Source organism: Diplotaxodon limnothrissa, linkage group LG3, assembly GCF_057381915.1.
Source record: "Diplotaxodon limnothrissa isolate DT_005_m linkage group LG3, D_limnothrissa_male_GT1.1, whole genome shotgun sequence".
Classification (NCBI taxonomy): domain Eukaryota; kingdom Metazoa; phylum Chordata; class Actinopteri; order Cichliformes; family Cichlidae; genus Diplotaxodon; species Diplotaxodon limnothrissa.
This window is the reverse complement of record NC_140598.1, coordinates 28347364-28367689: the sequence shown is the minus strand read 5'-3', so window position 1 is coordinate 28367689 and position 20326 is coordinate 28347364. Positions and strand designations below refer to the sequence as shown.

The window sequence follows — 20326 nt, the reverse complement described above, 5'->3', positions numbered from 1 at the left end:
AGACAACTTTAGTAGAAAATAGGGATATTGTTTTGAACTGCTGTGCGACGCTTCTCAAGTCTCTTGCAGATTAAACCCAGGCGATAAGGTCCATGCCAAGTACTCCTAACGACGCCAACAGTTTGCAAAATCGCTGAGAGGCCCTTTTGGATCCACCAGAGCCATTGCAAAAAGGTGGAAGTGAGTGACAGTGCAACTTAAAGACACCACCACCCCGACTCTTTGGTGATCTACAGGTGAAGGGAGGGCTGATTGGGTATATCCTGCCTTCTACTTCTCGCCTGTAGTCTACTCACCAGAGTAAATCGGTGTGTCTGGTCATCATGAAGATTATTCTGTTTACCACCTTGGCCTTGCTGCTTACAGCATGGACCCTGATGCACTTAATGGATCAAGAAGCCAACTTGCATAGAAGGACATGGACATATGACAATTCACACCTGGTCGAAGTGACACAGGACCACATCCATCCCTGGATGAACAACGCCTGATACAGATATATATGCTCACACATGCCTACTACAACACAGCATGCTATATTATATGGCAGACCTATGAACATGACTCAAGTGACATGCACAACAAGCTTTGCCAGTCCAGATTATCAACATTCAGGAATTGTCCTAAACCACAGCGACCCCCTGACTATTGGACTATCGTTTTGAGCTGTTTTTAAATGCATCAACCAGCATCAACAAAGAGCAAAATCAGGAAATTGATGCCATAAGAATAACTGTTATGCAACACAGAGTCGCCCTGGACATGATCTTGGCAGAAAAGGGCGGACTGTGTGTTTTGTTCAATACAACTTGTTGTACATATATTCCAGACAATGTGCATTCTGATAATATGACAAATGCTCTACAATTACTTAGAAATGTTCAACAGGCACAGGTAATCAATTGGGCAAATTCACAAAGTAATTGGTGGAATTGGTTTATGAGCGGCTCATGGAGAACATTGATGTTTAAGGTTTTGATGTTTATTGGCATAATACTTAACATGTTTTGTATCTTTACTACATGCATTATCCCCTGTGTAAGAGGAATGGTATCAAGAATGATATCTCAATCTCTTGTTGCATATGTCACTGTGCCAGATGAGGAAGAAGGAGAAGACGATGAGTATGAAACTAATGTGAGGAATGATTATGTTTGAATGATACACATTTTATGACGACCAGACCGAAAGCACACATTGATGTATATTCTTTAAATTCGCTACTACCTCCTTTGTTAACAGGCAAGCTAACGGTCTCTTTCTCCTTTTATGGAAATGTTTTTGCCACTCCTACTTCCCTGAAAGCTCGGTTTAAGTATAAAGAAAGAAAGCTCTGAAAGCCCTGGGCGATCTTTTCTCTGTCTCACATTTGTCCTGCACACATCTGGTGCAGGATGGATTGGACGGTGAGGGACGATCGTCCATGTGTGCACATGTATAAGATATCTTGAGTCTGAGTTCCTTTGCCTTCAACAATTTCTCTTCACATTGTGCCTCTTTAAACAAAAGTGCTTAATTTCAGAAAAAAAAGTTTCCCTTTTTCTTTACATTTTACATCTCGACTTAACAGTCTCAATACATTTTCAACAGATAACATCAAAACATTTTAACAATTTTACAGTTTCTCTTTCTTTCACCCCCTTATATTCCACGTCCCCACTTTCTGTTGTTCAGTAAGAGAATTGAGCTTTAGTTTGCTCTACTAGGATTATAAATCTGAGCTGGAATGGTGTCAAGGCCATTCTCATACACATGTGTAGGTGCTCATTGGTGAGCCTGGAACGATATTTAGTTTTTATTATGTTCATTGTGGAGAAAGCTGCCTCACAGCTGTATGTGGAGCCAAACATGGTCAAGATGTACAGGGCTACTTTCCTCAGATTTGGGAAAGCTGTCTCAGAGACCATTTGGGGCCAGAAAGTGGCAGGTTCAGTTCTTCCAAACTGCTCTTTCAGGGCAACATCTGCTTGGAGATCAACCAGTTGCATTTGAAGAGGCCCAGCATTTGCCCACTTGAAGTGCTATGTGACTTCCTTTGAGAACCCTCTGACATCAGTGATGGCAAATGGGTTCTTTATGAACATGGTGAGCTGCTGTCCAAAGCTGAAGCTATCAAAACGTTTGCTGAAGTTTTCAATCAGCTTATCAACAAAGTCAACAAAAGAGGACACATCTCTCTGTCCCTGAACCTGTTCCTTCACTGTTGGGAAGTGTACATAGTCTCCTTGCAGGTCTTCTTTGAACACTTCAAGTTTCCTCTGAAAGCAGCAGACAGCTGTCATCAGTTCACAAATTGAATTGTCCTTCCCCTGCAGCTTCAAATTCAGTTCATTCAGGTGTGAAGTGATATCAACCAAAAAGGCCACAATATCCATGTTTTTCCCATCATTTAAAAAGAGAAAAGTTAGTTTTTTGACTTTCCAGCTCTTCCAAGAAAGCTGCTACTTCACTTCTGATGGACCAAAATTGCTCCAATGCCCTGCCTTTGCTAAGCCATCTCACATTGTTGTGAAGCAGAAGATTATCAGCATGTGCATCAACTTCTCTGAGAAATTTCCTGAGCATGCGATGATGACAAGAAGAAGATGCCCTGAGCAAATTTATCATTTTCATCATTGTTTTCATCACCTCAGCATACTCATCTGACATGGTGGAGCATAAGACAGACTGATGAATAATGCAATGGTAAGAGATTAGCTCGGGATTGTCGTCTTTCATTCTTGCTACAGCTCCTTTCTCTCTCCCCATCATAGCAGGGGCTCCATCTGTGGTTATTGAAACCACTTGGTTTGGCTCTATTCCTCGCTTTGTTAACATTTCCTTAATGGCCAGGTAAATATCCTCTCCTCTTGTAGTGCTGTGAAGAGATGTTACACCTAGCAGATCTTCACAGAACTCTTTCTTATCATTGTTGAAGAACCTTACATAAACTAACAGCTGAGCATTGTCAGACACAACAGTGGACTCATCTACAGCCAAGCCTACACATGGTGTCTTATGAATAGCTTCTTCCAGCTGGGACAGCACATCCTGAGCTAATATTTCACTTCTCTTTGTGGCTGTTGATGCTGACATAGGTATTTGCTTTATTTTGTCACAAAGCTCTTCTTTTTGTTTACCCTCAAGTAATGTTTCTGCTACTGCACTCATGCACTCTTTGACAACACCTGCATCTGCAAAGGGCTTTTTGTGTTAACCTAAAATCCAAGCAACTGTGAGGGAACATTCATGAGCACGTTGTTGGGCAGTGAAAGAACTGGTTAAGATCCTTGTGGATTGATCATATTGGGCTCTGAGACTGCTAATTTTCTGGGACCTAAGTTCAGACTTGGGTGGGTATGATTGTTCAAAAGCTTTGTGCTTTGTCTCATAGTGGCGTTTGACATTGCCACTTTTAATCAGTGTCACGGTTTCTGAACATATGAGACACACTGGTTTGCTGCTTGCGGCCGGAAGAATGAACATATATGCCTTGGTCCATTCAGTCTTGAAAGTTCTATTTTCGGTGTCTACTTTTCTCTTTTTTGAAAGCGCCATAGTTGTTTTACCTTTCGTGACTCCCACTCACGTCTTGTCTCACTGTATCGTTAATCGTCTCGCTTGTCATTCGCCACTCACCGTCTCTTTCCTCTGTCTGTCTGTGTCTGCACTCAGCGTTGCGATCACCTTGAATGCACAGATGTGATTGGCTAAGCAGTGTCACGTGGGTGGCTTAACTCGCACACAATTGGTTTGTATGTTCCGTGGTCTAATACAATGTAACGTTACCGCTTAAAATTGAATCACCCCGTCAAAATTAAATATAATTTAATATTTTGTTAACTATAGGTCCGGGTCCATATAGGATGGCGACTGGGTCCGGACTCGGACCCCGGTCCGCCTGTTAGTGACCCCTGATATAGTGTGTACATTAGTTTTCATTGTAAATAGCACATTGTAAATAGCACTGGAACAGAAGGGGTGAGCTGCCTTATTGTTTTCCTTGCACTGTTTTCTCCTGTTTATTTCAGTTAGGGAGTTAGGTGTAGCGCTTGTCTTTTGTTTGATATTTGATTTCACATAGGGTTTTAGATAGCACCTCCTCCTGACTTAGCTTGTTTTGTTTGTTATTTTGGCCTTTGTTCACCCCGGAGCCTCATTTTTGCAGTGTAGAAAAATAAATCACCATTCACTAAGAAATTGGTTTCCCTCTGTGTATGGTTTTTGGGGACCAGGGCGGGGCAATCTTTTCAAACTTATGTTGCGTTCCTGTACCCCTAGACTGGGGCGTAACAATATTAGGAAAGTAACTGGTACTTTGTAGAGTTCTAGCTAGCAGTAGCCCAGCTTAACAAAAACAGTTAAAATTCAAATATGACACTTAAAGATGATGCATTTTGATATAAATATTATTTCTTTTACTAGTTATCATGTTACTTGTTCTAACATCAATCTAAAACTTAATATTTAACCAAATAAAACTTACCGCAGAAGCAAGAAAAAATGGCGACCGAAGATTCTGGAATGCGAAGCTCCACAGGAAATGAAGGTGTGGTCTAATTTAACACCCACAGTGTTAAAATGCAGTAACGACTAAAATCCACAGTAACACTTTTCAGGAATCAACTCCCGATGTGTTATTTTAACTCGATTAAGTGTTGAACTAACTCGGAACTCTGTTGAATTCTACTGAAAAATTCAGAAAAAATTCAGATAAAACATTACGTGGCTCTGGTTCTACAGGGATTTAAAAATAGTTACGCAAAACGGAGCGTGCCCGCTCCGACCAGCTTTAACCCTTTAAGACCTACCATAGAACCAAGTCCGCCAGAGCTTATATTATATTTTTACATGTTGTAGTGCCATTTTTGGGAGAATTTCAAGTTGCTATACATCAATACAACCATTATAGCCCAGATTTTCATAATATGTATGCATTAAGTGCATAGTACTTACATAAATTGCAAAAAAGTGCAATAAACTACAAAAAAATTGAATATCGTTTTTGCTTTTTTAACATATATTTCTAGTTACAGAAATTTAAGAGGCTTATCCCTCAAAACTGTAAATACAAAAAAGTTGCACAAAATAGTTTCCTACCACAGGAAATTTATTTTGAGTGTCTTCATAGTTTTATTTTTGAAATACACCAATTTCTATACACTGCAGGAAAAACGAAAATAAATATTATAGTGCAAATTTGCAAAAAAGCAGCATCTGCATCAAAATAAACTATTTCCAGCAGTGCAATATGAGTCCTAAGCATCCCAGAAACGACACAGAAAGTCATAAAGTCAAAGATAACTTTTAAAAACACCAGTATAGGCTCATGAGGCCTTGATGGTAAAAAACTACATTTCCGCGAAAATGACATCACTTCCGGTTTCGGGCAGGTCATGGCGGACATGCGATAGTTCACGCTGATGGACGTAGGAAGTGTTACAAACAGCTGATCGGATCGGCAAAGCGTGTTTCTGGAATATTATGTTTTTGTTGCTGCAATTGCTTTTTATGCAGTTTTTGCAAAGCTTTATGTGGAAGGAAACTGTGACCTAGGACAAGCTGATGGTATAAGATGTAAGTACAACTCCTCTGGTTTCATATGCAAAAAAAATTATTGCGCTAGCTTACGTGGTTGCAGAGCTACCGGGATTTAAAAATAATTACGCAAAACAGAGCGTGCCCGTTCCGACCGACTTTAAAGGGTTAAAGGGTTAAATCCAAACCCTGAATAAGCCTAGTCGCCCATGACAAGTTCACATAATAACAAAGTAATTATGCTTTGTTATCCTTGTGTGAAGCATTTTGTGATCTTTTATCTAGAAAGGTGCTATATAAAAAATTTTTTTACTTACTTATAAGTTTTAAAAAAGTAATAATTTGCAGAACCCCTTGTGGGAATACATGACTTTATATGATAGAAGTATATCAAACTCAACCAAATGAAAAGCCACAGTTAAAATTTTATCATTTTCCAGAAATCATAAAGACACAGTGACACAGCACACTGTTAGGATGTAAGATTAAATATTTTCAGTAAACGTGACAGTGGAAACATCAATGTGTTTCTGTTTTCATGTTATCTATAAACAAGATGAAAATGAAAGTAAACTGTGACAAAGGGGAAGTTCTAGAAGTCACATGTTCTGCTAAATTGAAAGAAAAAAACGGATTTGGAAGACTTTAAAACTGTAGATAGGTTCACATTCTGGCATTGGGTGGCAGGCTTTGTCAAGCAAAGGTAGGTTCATTTTAATCCAAAGCAAGAATGAAATCGTTTCTGTAAACTTTGAATTAAATAGAATAAATATTTCAGTTATGGGTTCTTCGTCTTCAAAAACAGTTGCTCCATCTCTATGTAAGTTTATTCAAAAGCTATAATGATACGAGTTGTCATCCAAAAAAAAATGTACTATACATAAATATTATTTTCTCTTTAAACTGTTTCATGTCAGTTCTTGAAAACCCGTGGAGGCAAATTAACAATGGGTGAGTGAAGCTCACAGAAAAAAATACATTTGAATTATTTCCTCTGTTTAGTCAGTAAACTACCCAGTTGTTCCATGTCTATTCATTTTTTCCATGTAAGGTGTGAGATAATGTAATATTTCCTTTCCTAAGCAGAGAGAACTCAACTGATCAGCATTTTGTGGAGAACTACAAACCTGAGGTTGAAGAACAAAATCTTAGGATCCTTCTTCATGGTCCAGTTGGAGCTGGAAAATCTAGTTTCATCAATTCTGTAAACAGTGTCTTACAAAAGAGAGTATGTTGCGAGGCTTTGGTGGCTAACTCTTGTGACTGTTTCACCAAAAAGGTATGGACAAAGTACAACTATGCCAGTAACAGTTAATATGTGACTCACTAAATAACTTGTAGGCAGAGCAGTGATCTGGCTTTATCCATGAATGTGCAAGTTGGTGAAGGCTTTTTACTGTCATGTATGCCAAGTTAACATGTGGTGAGAACTGGAATCGGATAGTCTTATGTTCCACCAAATGAATGCACCATGTTCCTATCCTATCAGTAGCATCAATGAGCTAACCCTGTAATACTTGGTGCTAATGAGCACTAGCTATTACTAGATGCAATAGCTATCATTGTCTGATTTTGTTAGCCCCTCCTGCCTCACAAGCTCGTGTTACAAATGCCGCTTTCTAGTAGTAGTGGCACTTTAGTTTCTCTATCAGATTCACCCCTTGCTCACCACCTCTGGTTTCAAAAGGCCAAAATAATAACTTAAAAATTTTCACCTTGAAGTTTCGGTATGAAATTCCACTAACCCAGCGGTGATGCTGTGGCGGCAACAAATTATGAAAATAACAAGAGCTCAATAGATTCTAAAATTCTTCTGAATTTATAATCATTATGGGACCTGTTTCTGAGAGTGTTTGAATGTTAAAATAAATAAATGTATTCTCCATATGTGATCCACAGTATACAACCTACAAGATCAAAAAGGGAAATGCCTTTTACCCTTTTGTCCTAAATGACATGATGGGGTTGAAAAACACAACCAGCAGAAGAAACAGAAGGATTCATGTGAAAGATGTCAAACAGGCGCTGAAGGGCCACATAAAAGATGGTTACGTGGTAGAGTTACTGCATTTTTAAAATTCTGACATTCAGTTAAAAGAATGAGATTTTTACATTATTATTATTATTATTATTTTTGGTAATTCATCATTTTACATTATTTGTTTTATATTTACACTTTATCTTTTAGTTCAACCCTGAAAACAAACTGTCAAAAGGCGATAGATACTACAACAGAACTCCAACTGAGAACGACAAAGTGCACGTTTTGGTTTGTGTTGTTGATGCCAACACTGCATCTCTGATGAATGATGCCACTGTGGAAGCAATACAGGACGTCAGAGATGAAGCCACTGAGCTGGGTGAGCAAAAATCACTCCTTCTTCTTTTTACAATGGGAACTAACTGCCTTAAAAAAAATCTAATGTAAGCCATCAGTACTTGTTATTGTTATTGCTATTTCAGTGTAAACACCCATCAATAAAGAATAACACTTATTCACATTGTTAAGCTATAAGTCAGCCCTTAATTCCTTATTAATGAAGCATTACTCTTAGTATATAATTTATAAATACAGATAGAAATGTATTAATTAGTAAGCTCACACGTAAAATATATAATTCAAAGTCAAAATATGTGATTTTTTTTAGTTAAATACCTCCTCAAAAAAGAGGATTATTTTTGTCTTATATAGCATTTATAAGTGAAAATTAAAGTAAATGAAGAATTGAACAAATAAGAGCTATCTTCACAAGAGCAAAATAGCACAAAGCACAAAGACATAAATAATATACAAACAGTATACAAACATAACCCACCTGAGATTTGCAGAATGTAGGTAGGATCAGAGTCTAAAACAGAGTTTGTAAAATGGGTTTAAGAGAGAGCTACACTGAGCAATTGGAGCCACAGCGCATCAGTTTCTTTGCTAAAACACCCACAGATTCCCCGTGTATATCCTGTACATTATCTCAGCTGTCAATACTATTCCACCAACATCAGACTCGTATGTGCCACGCAGCAGCTCCAAGTACCTGGTCTTTGGATTCACAGTTATAATCACAGTTCACAAATCACAGTCACAGTTGTAACCACAGTCACAGTTGTAACCACAGTCATTTGGAAGTTACCAAATTTTTCATGATTCTTCCAGATAGAAATTGGACCACCGTCTTTTATGTACAACTAGAAGTGTTAGGAAACACTTATCTCACATCACAATCCATTCACTCAATATTTGTATTTTATTTTGTCAGAGATTCCACAAGTGGCAATTTTCACCAAAATTGACGAGGCTTTTCCTGAGATAAAACATGATGTGACAAATGTCTACAAGAGCGAATGTCTGCAGAAAAGGGTACTTTATTTTAATAGAACTGTATACAGGAATGCATTATAACTGTCAAAATAATTCTCATATTTTTTATATTTCTTGTTTGTTTTTTAATTTAGATTGAGGAGTTCAGCAAACGTGTGGGCATCCCTATTAACTTTATTTTTCCAGTGAAGAACTACCACTCAGAAACAGAACTGAATCCTGACATGGATGCTATAATAATGAACGCCATGAGACACATCATTGACATTGGAAATGACTCCCTCAACAGAAAGTTAAGATCCCAGACCTAGACATCCACTGTACTGAAAGTGTGGTTTTCGTTAAAACCATCACAATAATTGTATGTTTTGTGTGGGAAGCATGGTTCCATCAAAATTCTGAAATCAAGAAATTTAAGGTCTATATTTCCCTGAAAAAAGATGTGTTTTAAGACTAGTAGAAAAATATGAATCCTCTAAATTTGTTTTGTAAATGTTTATTATTAAAGTTTAGTTTCCTGTATTACCAGATGCTCTGCCAAAGGCCAAAGGGAGACTGAGCCTTTAAATACACACATGAGGCAATTAGGCAGATATGAAACCCCTGGGTGAACAAAAATTCATCTGACTATAATAAAGGAAACAAAACAGAAGGAAGAAAAGGAACAAAAATGCCAACAACAAAACCTGTAAATGTAATAAACTACATAAAAACGATAAATTTGTGAAGTAAATAACTGAGATCTCCATAACTACAATATTTGTCTTTGTCTAAGTCTGGAAAACACACAAAGCTTCCAAAAAGCTTGAGCTTGTCAAATAAAGGACACCTGGATTGGCTGGAGGACTGTTTACTTAGCCTGATAGGCCGAAGGACACTGTCTCAGCTAAACTATGGACACGCACACACACACACACTTACACTGATAAGCACTCACTCATCCCCCCTCCCTTTCCAACGCCTTCGATGCTTGTGCCCTACCAGGGAAGATAGCAGTCAACTGGACCAGCGCAGATATACTGCAGGACCGGATGCGCTGTCTACACCGGCTCTCTCTTACCCTTTACCCGCCCCTGTTGCTTGTCTTGTGTTTCTATGGTGTATTGATAGTCATGTGCTTTTGTGCTGAGGTGTTTTTTCTGTTATCAAACTGTTCTCCCACTAGGAGCTCAGTCTGAGTGGAGTTTTTTTTCTCCTCCTCTTACCTCATGTAGTGTATTTTCGTTGTTTTTTCCTATCAGCCTACCTTTCTGACATGTCTGCCCAATGTGATGTTTGTGTAAAGTTGGTCAGAAGGTTCCTTTGTAAGTGCGCATGCGCCATTAGCGTGCTGCCTGCTGTAACCCTAATTTCCCTCGGGATGAGTAAAGTATTCTGATTCTGATTCTGATAAATTTAATTAGTTAAATAAAGTTAAATGAAGAGAGATCATTAGAAAGAATGAACATGATTTGTTGATGTACAGAATTTTTATAGACGTATTTGGCAGACTCCCATGGCCCGTCTCGGCAGTGATAGAGATTAGAGCAGGACCTGCAAAGAAAAGGAGAGTGATCCTACTGTGGTAGAAGTCCTGACCTACAGGGAATGGGACATAAGTACATTAGCAATAATGCACACACAGGAAAGCTGGGAAAGGTCTGGTTAGCAAGGGCTAGATCAGCAGAATAGAGAATGAGCCTGCTTACTGTTGTCACATAAGATGTGACAACAGCTGGAACGGAAATAGAGGAGAGTCAGTGATAGAGCTGAGAGTTAGCAAATAAGCCAGGAGAGAAGACGTTAATGCTTGAGGCTGCTGATGGCTGACAGAACAAAGAGAGAGAAGAGTGCTAGGTTCAGGGGCGTTGATGGGCAACACAGAGCAGAGGCCTGTGAAAAGGCAGAATGTTACAAGGGACAGGAAAGAGAAGACCCTGACTTTAAGCTCTGGCTGCTGTAGGCTGGAAGGAAGTGGAGAGACAGAATGAGGCTGAGAGTTGGCAGAGCAGGAATAAGGAGGAAGACTTTTAAACCACCACCAAATATATGCCAACTTGTCAGGAGTTAAATTAAAACGATTCTGTTTCAGTTCTGGTCATGTCAAATGACCAGTCGATAAACTCTCAGGTTAGTAATAAATGTATTACATGTATAATAAAAAGCGTCATGTAAACAAATGATGAACCACACGGCAGTGACATTGATGGTTTAACAGAGTGTATATCAGAGTATATGAAGTTCTGCACTGACAACTCTATTTCCACCAAACAGGTAAATGGACCGGTTCTTATATAGTGCTTTTCTACTCTACTTGAGCATTCAAAGCGCTTTATACAACTTTATACAACTAATTCATTCATCCAATCACACCCAGCACTTTTTCTAATGTGTTAGTGCCTATTTAACATTCATACACATTTACACTCGGATGGATGCATCAGAGAGCAACATGGGGTTAGTATCTTAACCAAAGACTGATGCACTGTGGCTTCATATCATGAAGGTTATTTTCAGCACGTTTAATGAATGAACCCATGGTGCTTTTCATGAGTACTAAAATTGAAGAGACTTGCAGTTTCTATACACCTAAAATTACCCAGTAAACTTTGCCTTCTCATACTGTGGGGATCTCAGCAAGTGTACAGGACTCACTCAACACTTAAATCTGTGCCCTGTTCCAACTCAAGATGCTGTAGGTCCGCAGAGTAACACTCTGGGTCCGCTGGCACAGTGTAGCTCTATTAACCTGTGCTCGATTTCTCTGTGGCTTTCTTGTTTGACCCAAAAACAAAATTGTAGAAGTGAAACTTAAAGTATTCGAGAGCTAAATTTTAAAAAGCATAAAATACATTATAGAAGCATACAAATACAAGCAAATACATTCATCTATAAAATATAAAATTCTGTTTCAATTTAGTGATGATCATTTCCAAACCAATACATTGGATTTCAAATTATGCAAATCCAAATTAATTTTTTAAAAACATTTATTCAAGTTGAGCAATTCAGACTCAATCTGAGCAATGCGAATTCAAATATAACTTATTTAAATTCATTTTCTGATCTGAAGTACTGACATCTGCTGGTGATTTGAGGCCTCCTGCGATAATCCATCACTATCGATAGGTAACATTATTTTACTTTGTTGTCACTTGGATCTGGAGTTTTATTGTAAACAAACACGGAAACTCAATTAAAACAGAATAGGAATAGAATTTAAACAAAGGAAAATAACAAAATACATAATAGTTTGCTCTTTCAAACTGATCCAATTCCTTTTCTGCAACAAACATCAAATATTGGTTAATATGTTGATCTTTCAATATGACAAGTAAAAGTTTTTGTTGTACTGACCTTTCATTTGCACTTAACCTTCCTCTCGTGTTAGGGTCGGCACCGACCCATTTTAAATTTCAAATACATAAAAAATCACATACATTTGTTTATTGCAGTGGTTCTTAACCTTGTTGGAGGTACCGAACCCCACCAGTTTCATATGTGCATTCACTGAACCCCTCTTTAGTTAAAAATAAAATGTGATTTTTTTCAAATTCAAGACATAGATATGTTTTTTACTGGTGCACAAAATGAGCCGTGCATGTCACAGCGGAGGCTCTGCCGAACCCCTGAGACCAACTCACCAAACCCCTAAGGTTCGATCGAACCCAGGTTAAGAACCACTGGTTTATTATATCAAGGCTTTTTGACTTTGTTAGGAACCTCTATTTCTACCAAATAAAAAAAATATATATATTTTCACTAAATTATAAAATGCCCTAGTTGAAATTATGACCTTTGTGTTGTTAGGGTCGGTTTCGACCCAGGTATAATATTATGAGTATAAAGCAATAATTAAAGCCAAAACTGAAATCATAAGTGCACTGTCAGCTAAAACACTTACAGCAAGCTCCTCTCCTAATCATATGAGCTTCAGGGGATTCTTATTTTGCATGGTTTTTGCAGTATACCTGCACAAAAACCAAACAAAATAAACACGGGCATATCAAGACGTGAGGGGAATTCACTATTTGAGTGGCCATTTGACTTCCAGATTGCACATTTACAATTTGCAGCATACAAAAACTGAGAAGAAGATTCACAGTGAGCTAAGTTCAGGATCATATTTTGGTGAAAATGAAGGAGAGGACACAGAGCAGCATAGCGATTCAGATGGCCAGGTTTCTAAGGAGGTGTAATGATACCTGCTATTGTTGAAGCTACCCAAAGGGGGCGCTCTGGAATCAATAAGATATACAGAATAGAAGAAGTGATCGTTGTAGAAAAAACAATAGACAGCTAGCTGAAGCTAGCACCAGGAGCAATTCTTGATGTTTTATTCATAGAGGAATAAGAACATTACATGGTACCAGGAGTCGGGGTAAGAATAAGAAGCAACGCAACAAGATGGATGCAATAAAACCGCCAAGTCCGTTGAAACTGACTGGAAACGTGGATGCAAGTTGGAGGACTTTCAAACAGCAGTTCAAACTGTATATTGCAGCTGTTGGAGTGGATCATCGGGCAGATGAAAGGAAAATAGCCATGCTGCTCACCATCGCCGGTGTTCCAGATCTACTGGCATTTAGATCAACTGGCGTTAGTCGAACAGATGTGTGGCAGACTTGCGTTTCAGGAGCTACTACTGACAAACCAGCAAAAAAAACTCGCAAATGTGTCATCTGTTTATCTCAAACACACTCCGTCAGTCTTGATGCTGTTGAACAACAAAATGTTTAAAAATGTGGCGAGTAGGTCTTTGTCATTACAGAGCAAACTATTCTTATCTCAGCAATGATCAATAGTGATTTATTTAATTTTATCTTAGACATGTTTATCTAAAAACATTGGTTGTGTTGATTGTGTTGCAGATTTGTGGAAATAACTTGCATCTTCCTGTAGCTGACCGCAGTTCAGCTGAGAGGAAGTGAGCTGGAACAAATGCTGTTTGACTGATTACATCTCTCTGCTTTAACCACTGATGTGCTGTCATGGCTGAAAGACTTCATGCAAGTTGACCATCACTGACTTCCTGAAGACACTACCCCCAAAAACTGCGAGCCACCAGTCAAAAAACGCACTCTTACCATCATAGATACCCATAATGCACTCAACGTATTTTTAAATTTGTCTGTGTTTTCTGACTTTGTCACGATTTCCCTATGTAGCATGTCTCTGCCTGTGAGTAAAAAAAAAAAAAAAAAACAAAGGGTGGAAAAATGTCTCATGTCAACCAATCAAAAAATGACATGGCACACCACATTTTGTTGTTTAGGAAGAGGGGGGAAGTTTTAACAGTGATGGCAGCGAGAGAGCAAAAGAGAGAGAGAACATTTTGATATGTGCGAGATTTGTGACATTTAGTGTGTTTGAAGTATAAAGTTAGTGTAGGATGGTAAGAACTCGAGGTTATGTGTCCAATGCCTAATGTTTTCAGGGCTTGGGCAAACACTCTAGACTTAAAGTTAGTGCCTTGGTCTGTTTGCACAACCTTAGGCAGACCAAAGGTTGAAAAGAATCTCAACAGCACTTTGACAACAATCTGAGCTGTTATCCTCCGTAGTGGGATTGCCTCAGGAAACCTAGTTGAAACACACATGACCGTCAACAGAAACTGGTTTCCAGTTTTAGATTTAGGTAGAGGACCCACACAGTCAACAATCACTTTTTGAAATGGCTCCTCTACTACTGGGATAGGACAGAGAGGAGCTGGTGGGATTATTTGGTTTGGCTTGCCAGTCATTTGGCACACATGGCAAGTACGGCAGTATTGAACAACATCAGATTTCAGTCCTGGCCAGAAGAAATGTTTCAGAATTCTGCTGTATGTCTTGTTAACCCCCAAATGTCCTGACCATGGATGGTCATGTGCTAAGGACAATACCTGGGTACGATAGGCAGTAGGTACAACCACCTGATAAACTGCAGACCAATCTGCGTCTTCCGAGACCTCACTTGTCCATCTGCACATCAGAAGACCTTCATCTGGGAAGTAAGCCAGCTTTTTCTTCTTGGCATCCTGTTGATTGAGGGTAGAAGAATGACACTTGGACAGGGTTACATCATTTTTCTGTGCAGTAATGAACTCCTCACGGGAGACTGGCAAATCCAGGATTGGTTGTGTTTTGTCAGCAGGTGGAACTGTGGCCTGAACCTTAGATCCAGAGGTAAATTTGATCACATCACCAAAGGGATCTGACCTCATAAAGGAATCGGCCAAGTCAGGACCAAACTTTTTTGTCAGGGCCCTCGTAACTACACAAGCTGGAAAAATGGCAGGCTGGTCTTGGGCTGAGTCAGAGTCCAGGCTCAGCTCGGGTTGGTCTAACACTTCAGGAACGGGGATGACCTTGCCTCCAGCAAGGTCATTACCTAGGATGAAGTCAATCCCCGGGATAGGCAATGCAGAACGAATAGCCACTTTAACTATCCCACTGACTAAGGAAGACTGAATGTGAATAGTGTGCAAAGGGGCAGACACAAATCCGAGTTCTACTCCCTGGACAATGACACTAGACTGGCAAAATGACTCCTCTGAAAACGGTAAGACATGTTCCTCTAATGATGGACTGAGAGGCCCCTGTATCTCTCAGTATTTTTACTGGTTGATGATCTTTTGCATTCCCAGTCAGTGAAACCACTCCCTCTAGAATGAATGGTTTGAAACAGGGATCAGGGTGGTTATTGTTCGGTTGAAGTGCCCTCCCGTTCTCTGTAGCTTTAATCAGTCCCACCTCTTTTGGTTGCGAGGATAGTTGCTGTTTACACTTTAATGCCTGACAATCTGCAATAAGATGACCCTTTTTATGGCAATAAAAGCATTCACGCTCACCATGGGGAGGTGAAGGTAACCTCACTGGCCTCGCAGCAGAGCAACTATACTCAAGCCGTGCTGAGCGCAAGGCTGTGGGCCTATCTGGATGGGAAATAGGAGTAAAAACATTCTTATGTGTCAACACAAACTCATCAGCCAACACAGCTGCTTTTGACATTGGCGTCACCTTCTGTTCATTTAAGAACATTATGACTCTCTCAGGTAATGAATTTTTAAAATCCTCCAGTAGCATTAACTCGCGCAGAGACTCATAATCATCCACAACTCTGTTAGCAGCATACCACTTATCAAAAAGAGCCCCTTTTTCATGTGCAAACTCCACATACGTTTGACTGCTGGACTTCTTGTGGTTCCTAAATTTCTGCCTGTAGGCCTCAGGTACCAGTTCATAGGCACGTACAATTGTTTCCTTCAATACTTCATATTTCATGCTCTGCTCTAACAGAAGTGAAGCTACTACCTCCTGAGCTTTGCCCACTAATTTACACTGAAGTAAAATGGGCGACATATCTCTTGGCCAGTTCAGAGCAGTAGCTACTTTTTCAAAAGCGTTGAAATATGAATCTACCTCAGTCTCACGAAAGGTAGGTACTAGAGCAATATTTTTGCTAACATCAAAATTTTTGGGGAGACTTTTGGGGTTTCTTTGGTGGCATCTGTTTTCTGCCCTGATGACAGCTTCAGTGCTTCTACTTCAAGCTGCTTTAACCTGATTTCCTTTTCAGCTTCCATCTCAAGCCTACGGACCTCCAGCCGGAGATCATAACCTGCTTTACGCACCTTATCCTTCTCTTGTGCCTCCAACTGTAAACGTAGTAAGCGAACCTTAAGCTTTGCATCACTGCTAGATATTTGGGATTCTGGAGTGAAAAGCTTAAAGCGAGGTAGAGTTTGGGGAGCCACATCCAAGTTAACTTGGGCACCCAGAGGTGTAGCAAGCAGAGCTTGCTCTTCAGTTCTCTCTGGAGAAGCTGGATTAGCAGAGGCTCCAGGGGAAGCTAAAGGGTCCTGAGAAGGTACCTCAGTTGTAACAGGGCTAATTAAAATACCCAACTCGATTAACCCCTCCAACAAAGCCTGCTTAATATCCTTCTTCACTCCATATTTTGGTACGGAAAGTTTATACTGGGCAGCAATACTTAACAAGTCGTCTTTGCGACACAAGTCAATTTTTTCAACGCTAGGTTGAGTAACAAAATCAAGCAGGTCAAAACTCATATTCGACAGCAACCATGAAACGTAGACACCCTAAAAAAAAAAAAATAAATAAAAATCACGGCACACTTTCATTAATATAGGTTGTCCACAGCATAAAACGATCCCAGACGAGCCCCCACTTGTGTTACGTCCCCCCCACCATGGTAGAGGCAAAGGTAGGTAGGAGACAGCAACACTGGACAACCACAATCAATGAAGGAGGAAGACCACAGAACAGTTAAGTATCAGGCAGGATTTATTGGTTGCTTGCCTGGATAGTCAAACTTAACAGAAAAGAGGTGGGGGAGGAGGACTGAGCAGTTGATCCAAATCAAAGAAATTAATAAAACAAAAAGAGGTCGATAGCTTCCAGGGCCTAACTGAAAGAAAACATGCAAAACAAAAGGCCTACCTAGCTACTCGACAAAAGGTCAGTGAAAACATACAAGAGTGGCATCAACCGCATAACCTAGTGTGACTAACAGTAAAACCTACAACTAGTGATGTGACGTTCTGTATCGAGGCTTCGAAGCGTGTGTCGAGTAATGGAGGGGGCGTTTCCACGATGCGCGTATCGAGGCTTGCTTCATTTATGGGAGGAGCTGAAAATGATGACGTCCGAAGCCTCGCTGCCCGGCTGTACCACGTGACTGGTTCATGAAGTGGTTTGAACTTTGCCGCGAGATATGACAGCGATATAAACCCCTCAGACTTCATTCAAAATGTGGGCGTTTGATGGAGAGTTGGGGTTAGTGAGAGTTTGGAGACAGTTTGGAGGTTTATGAGAGTGAGGAGAGAAAGTCAGGAGAGAATGGAGCCAGCTAAGAAGAGGAGGATGTCCTCCCCTGTGTGGGAACATTTTGATCTTATTCCTCCCAACAAGGTATGTAAATTTCTACAGAAGATGTATTTTCATAATACTGATGGTGCAATACAATTCATGTTAAGCTGTCTGTACTTTTGTACAAGGTGAAGTGTTTGCTATGTGCCAGGGAGCTGGGATATAACAACAACACCTCATCCATGCTTAGGCACTACAGAGCTTTGCATGAGAATAGGGGGAACACCGATTGTGGAGCAAGACCAGGTGAGCCATCAAATGCAATGATAATATAGCATGCAGTAATGTTATTAAATGATATAACAATATTATACAACTGTAATAAGTTACGTGTGTGATATTTATATTTGTGCTTTGTCTTTATTGTCTTTCCTCAGGAGAACAATCTCAAATAGATGAAGACCTGGTTAGCATGGTGATTGAGGACTCCCAGCCATTTAGCATTGTGGAGGACAAAGGATTTAAGATTTGTTAAATCATTAAATCCTAGCTATGTTCTCCCCACTAAAAAGGTCATAAAAGCAGTGAAAATTTAGTTTTTACAGAATAAAATGTGAACAGGCAGGACTGAGGCTCAAAGCCTCAGTGTGTAGCTGTCCATACCTCAACGTTACAAAAGCACAACCACTGTCCACACCCCAGCCACACCTCACCTCACAGTAAATGATCGTTTCCATTTTAAGTATTTCCAAATGATCATTTTCCATACTGCCAGTATAAATATACACAGTATACTGCCACCACTACAATATACATGTTTTACACACTCCTTTTGTTGTTGACATTTACAGGCTGTGTGCAAAAGGCCACACTCTTCAAATTCATGCCAACTAATATTTTTACGTCCAGTAGGTGTCCTACTAGAGCAAATGAAGCTTCAAGAAGCTTTGCGCTGGGATGAACCAATTGGATGAAAAGCTTCAGTGCTTCATGAAGCTTCATCTGCCCATCACTACCTACAACCAGTGTAGAGGGTACCCCAGCTTACCTGTCCAGCCTGCCACCACACACAATATAAATAAGTCTGTTCAAAAATGTTTGTCAAAGCAGAAGCCAGTAGCCACCAGCTGGCCAGGGAGCTGCTCATTTGTAGTAATCCTCGGCGTGTGATTGGCCAACTGGGCCCAGACCAGCCAATAGACACATGCCAATAAACTTCAAACTGGCCAATAGGTGGAGGCTTGACACCTGAATGTAATTTCTTTTCTACTTGAAAACACTTGAAATGTTTCATTTTGCACAAGTATGCACACCTTAATTCAGCCAACTTTTTTTTGTCACTGATGTGCATTAGTGGATACTATGCCTCACCTTATCTGCAGTAATGGCTGACACATTTATCTCTTGTGGACGCTAAGCTGTATAGGGATTGTGTACCAGTTCTATGCATTGCAATGCTGGAGTGAAACTATTGCTTAATTGCCATCCAGGGTGGGGTAGTGTTGCGGGAGTTGACAGGGTGCCATGTGAGGAGTATATGTGGTGTGTGTGAGCATGCGCGTAAAGAGACGCTGTGAGCGAAAAATGTTGAAGGTAGAGACGGCGACTGGGGGCAGTGTTCTAACGGGCTACAGCCGATGCAGTGTGTAATGAACCGCTGCTCTGTCCCATAAATTATCGTTATGGGGGTTGTTGGAGCTTTGTGCGCAGTAGCATTAATGACAGATGCGCTCAGAGGCGTGCCCCGTAACCTGTATAGAGCAGGCTGTCGTGCACAGGAATACGCTGTATAAAGTCCATGTAAGTTGCAATAATACTTTGATAATATGTGTTAAGTTTGTTCCTAATGTAAGGTATGTTACTGCGTTTGGATTGTGAGCTATCTGAAAACTTTCTTGTTCTGTAATTACGTTGCATACATCCATGTGCTATTTTTCAGCAACGAGTGTCACTCAAGCAAGCAGCCCCCCATGAGAAACAGGCCGAACGTTTAAGTGTTCACATGAGTTTGCACCCTAGTCAAGCAGACTGAGGTATGTGATGCGATGTGATCTGTTGTTATATTTTATTCAACTGAACTGTGAAACACTTTGATGCCATTTAAAGCAACCCTTTTTTGTTTTATTTAATCAGTGACTGTAAATCTCAGAATTTACTTGTTTTGAATTTACCTGATTTAATTTAAGCTTATTTTTTTGTTATTGCTTATTGTTATGGTTCAAAAGGACTGTATGGGTATCAATTTTTTCTTATTTTATAGTTTTCACGGTGGTCAACGATGTCCAGAGAATGAGCCATGTTTGGTGAGGAAATAAATGGCTGCACCCGTTAGAGACTCTTCTGTCGTTCTTGATGCCAAGGGTTGCTACACATTGTGTACTGAAATGTGCAGTACCATTAGTAAAGCCTCATCTCTTCAGTATTCCTGGGTGTCTTGGCTGATTTCTGCCTGCCTCACTACTCCACAAAAGTGAAAAGAGTTAACCCCGAAGGAGGACAAAACTTCGGCCCTGGAGGAAACATCTCCCCTTGCGTCTCCCGACCACGGTCAGGGGAAAGACGGCGAGGAATGGTTAACACAGGGCTCAGTGCTGGTTCTAATAGTCTTAGCTGCTTCAAGCTTTATTTGTGAAGAGCACAGCAGCTTACAAAACACGTAGCTAGCTTTTACAGCTGCGATGTAACATTTTCATAAGCTAAG

General features: G+C 40.0%; 1 protein-coding gene across 2 annotated transcripts; it reads left to right on the top strand.

Annotated features, from left to right (window-relative positions):
* The first annotated feature begins 6297 nt into the window (after positions 1 to 6297).
* LOC146635220 (interferon-induced protein 44-like) lies at positions 6298 to 9144 on the top strand. 2 transcript variants are annotated; one of them, XM_085345861.1, is made up of 7 exons: positions 6298 to 6337; positions 6435 to 6468; positions 6604 to 6796; positions 7417 to 7572; positions 7706 to 7877; positions 8772 to 8872; positions 8968 to 9144. In XM_085345861.1, exons 1-7 carry the CDS (start codon positions 6298 to 6300, stop codon positions 9142 to 9144), a joined length of 873 nt encoding a protein of 290 aa, XP_085201987.1. The 2 variants fall into 2 exon arrangements, with proteins under 2 accessions (XP_085201987.1, XP_085201980.1); XM_085345854.1 differs by having other exon boundaries at positions 6601 to 6796.
* The last annotated feature ends 11182 nt before the right edge of the window (positions 9145 to 20326 follow it).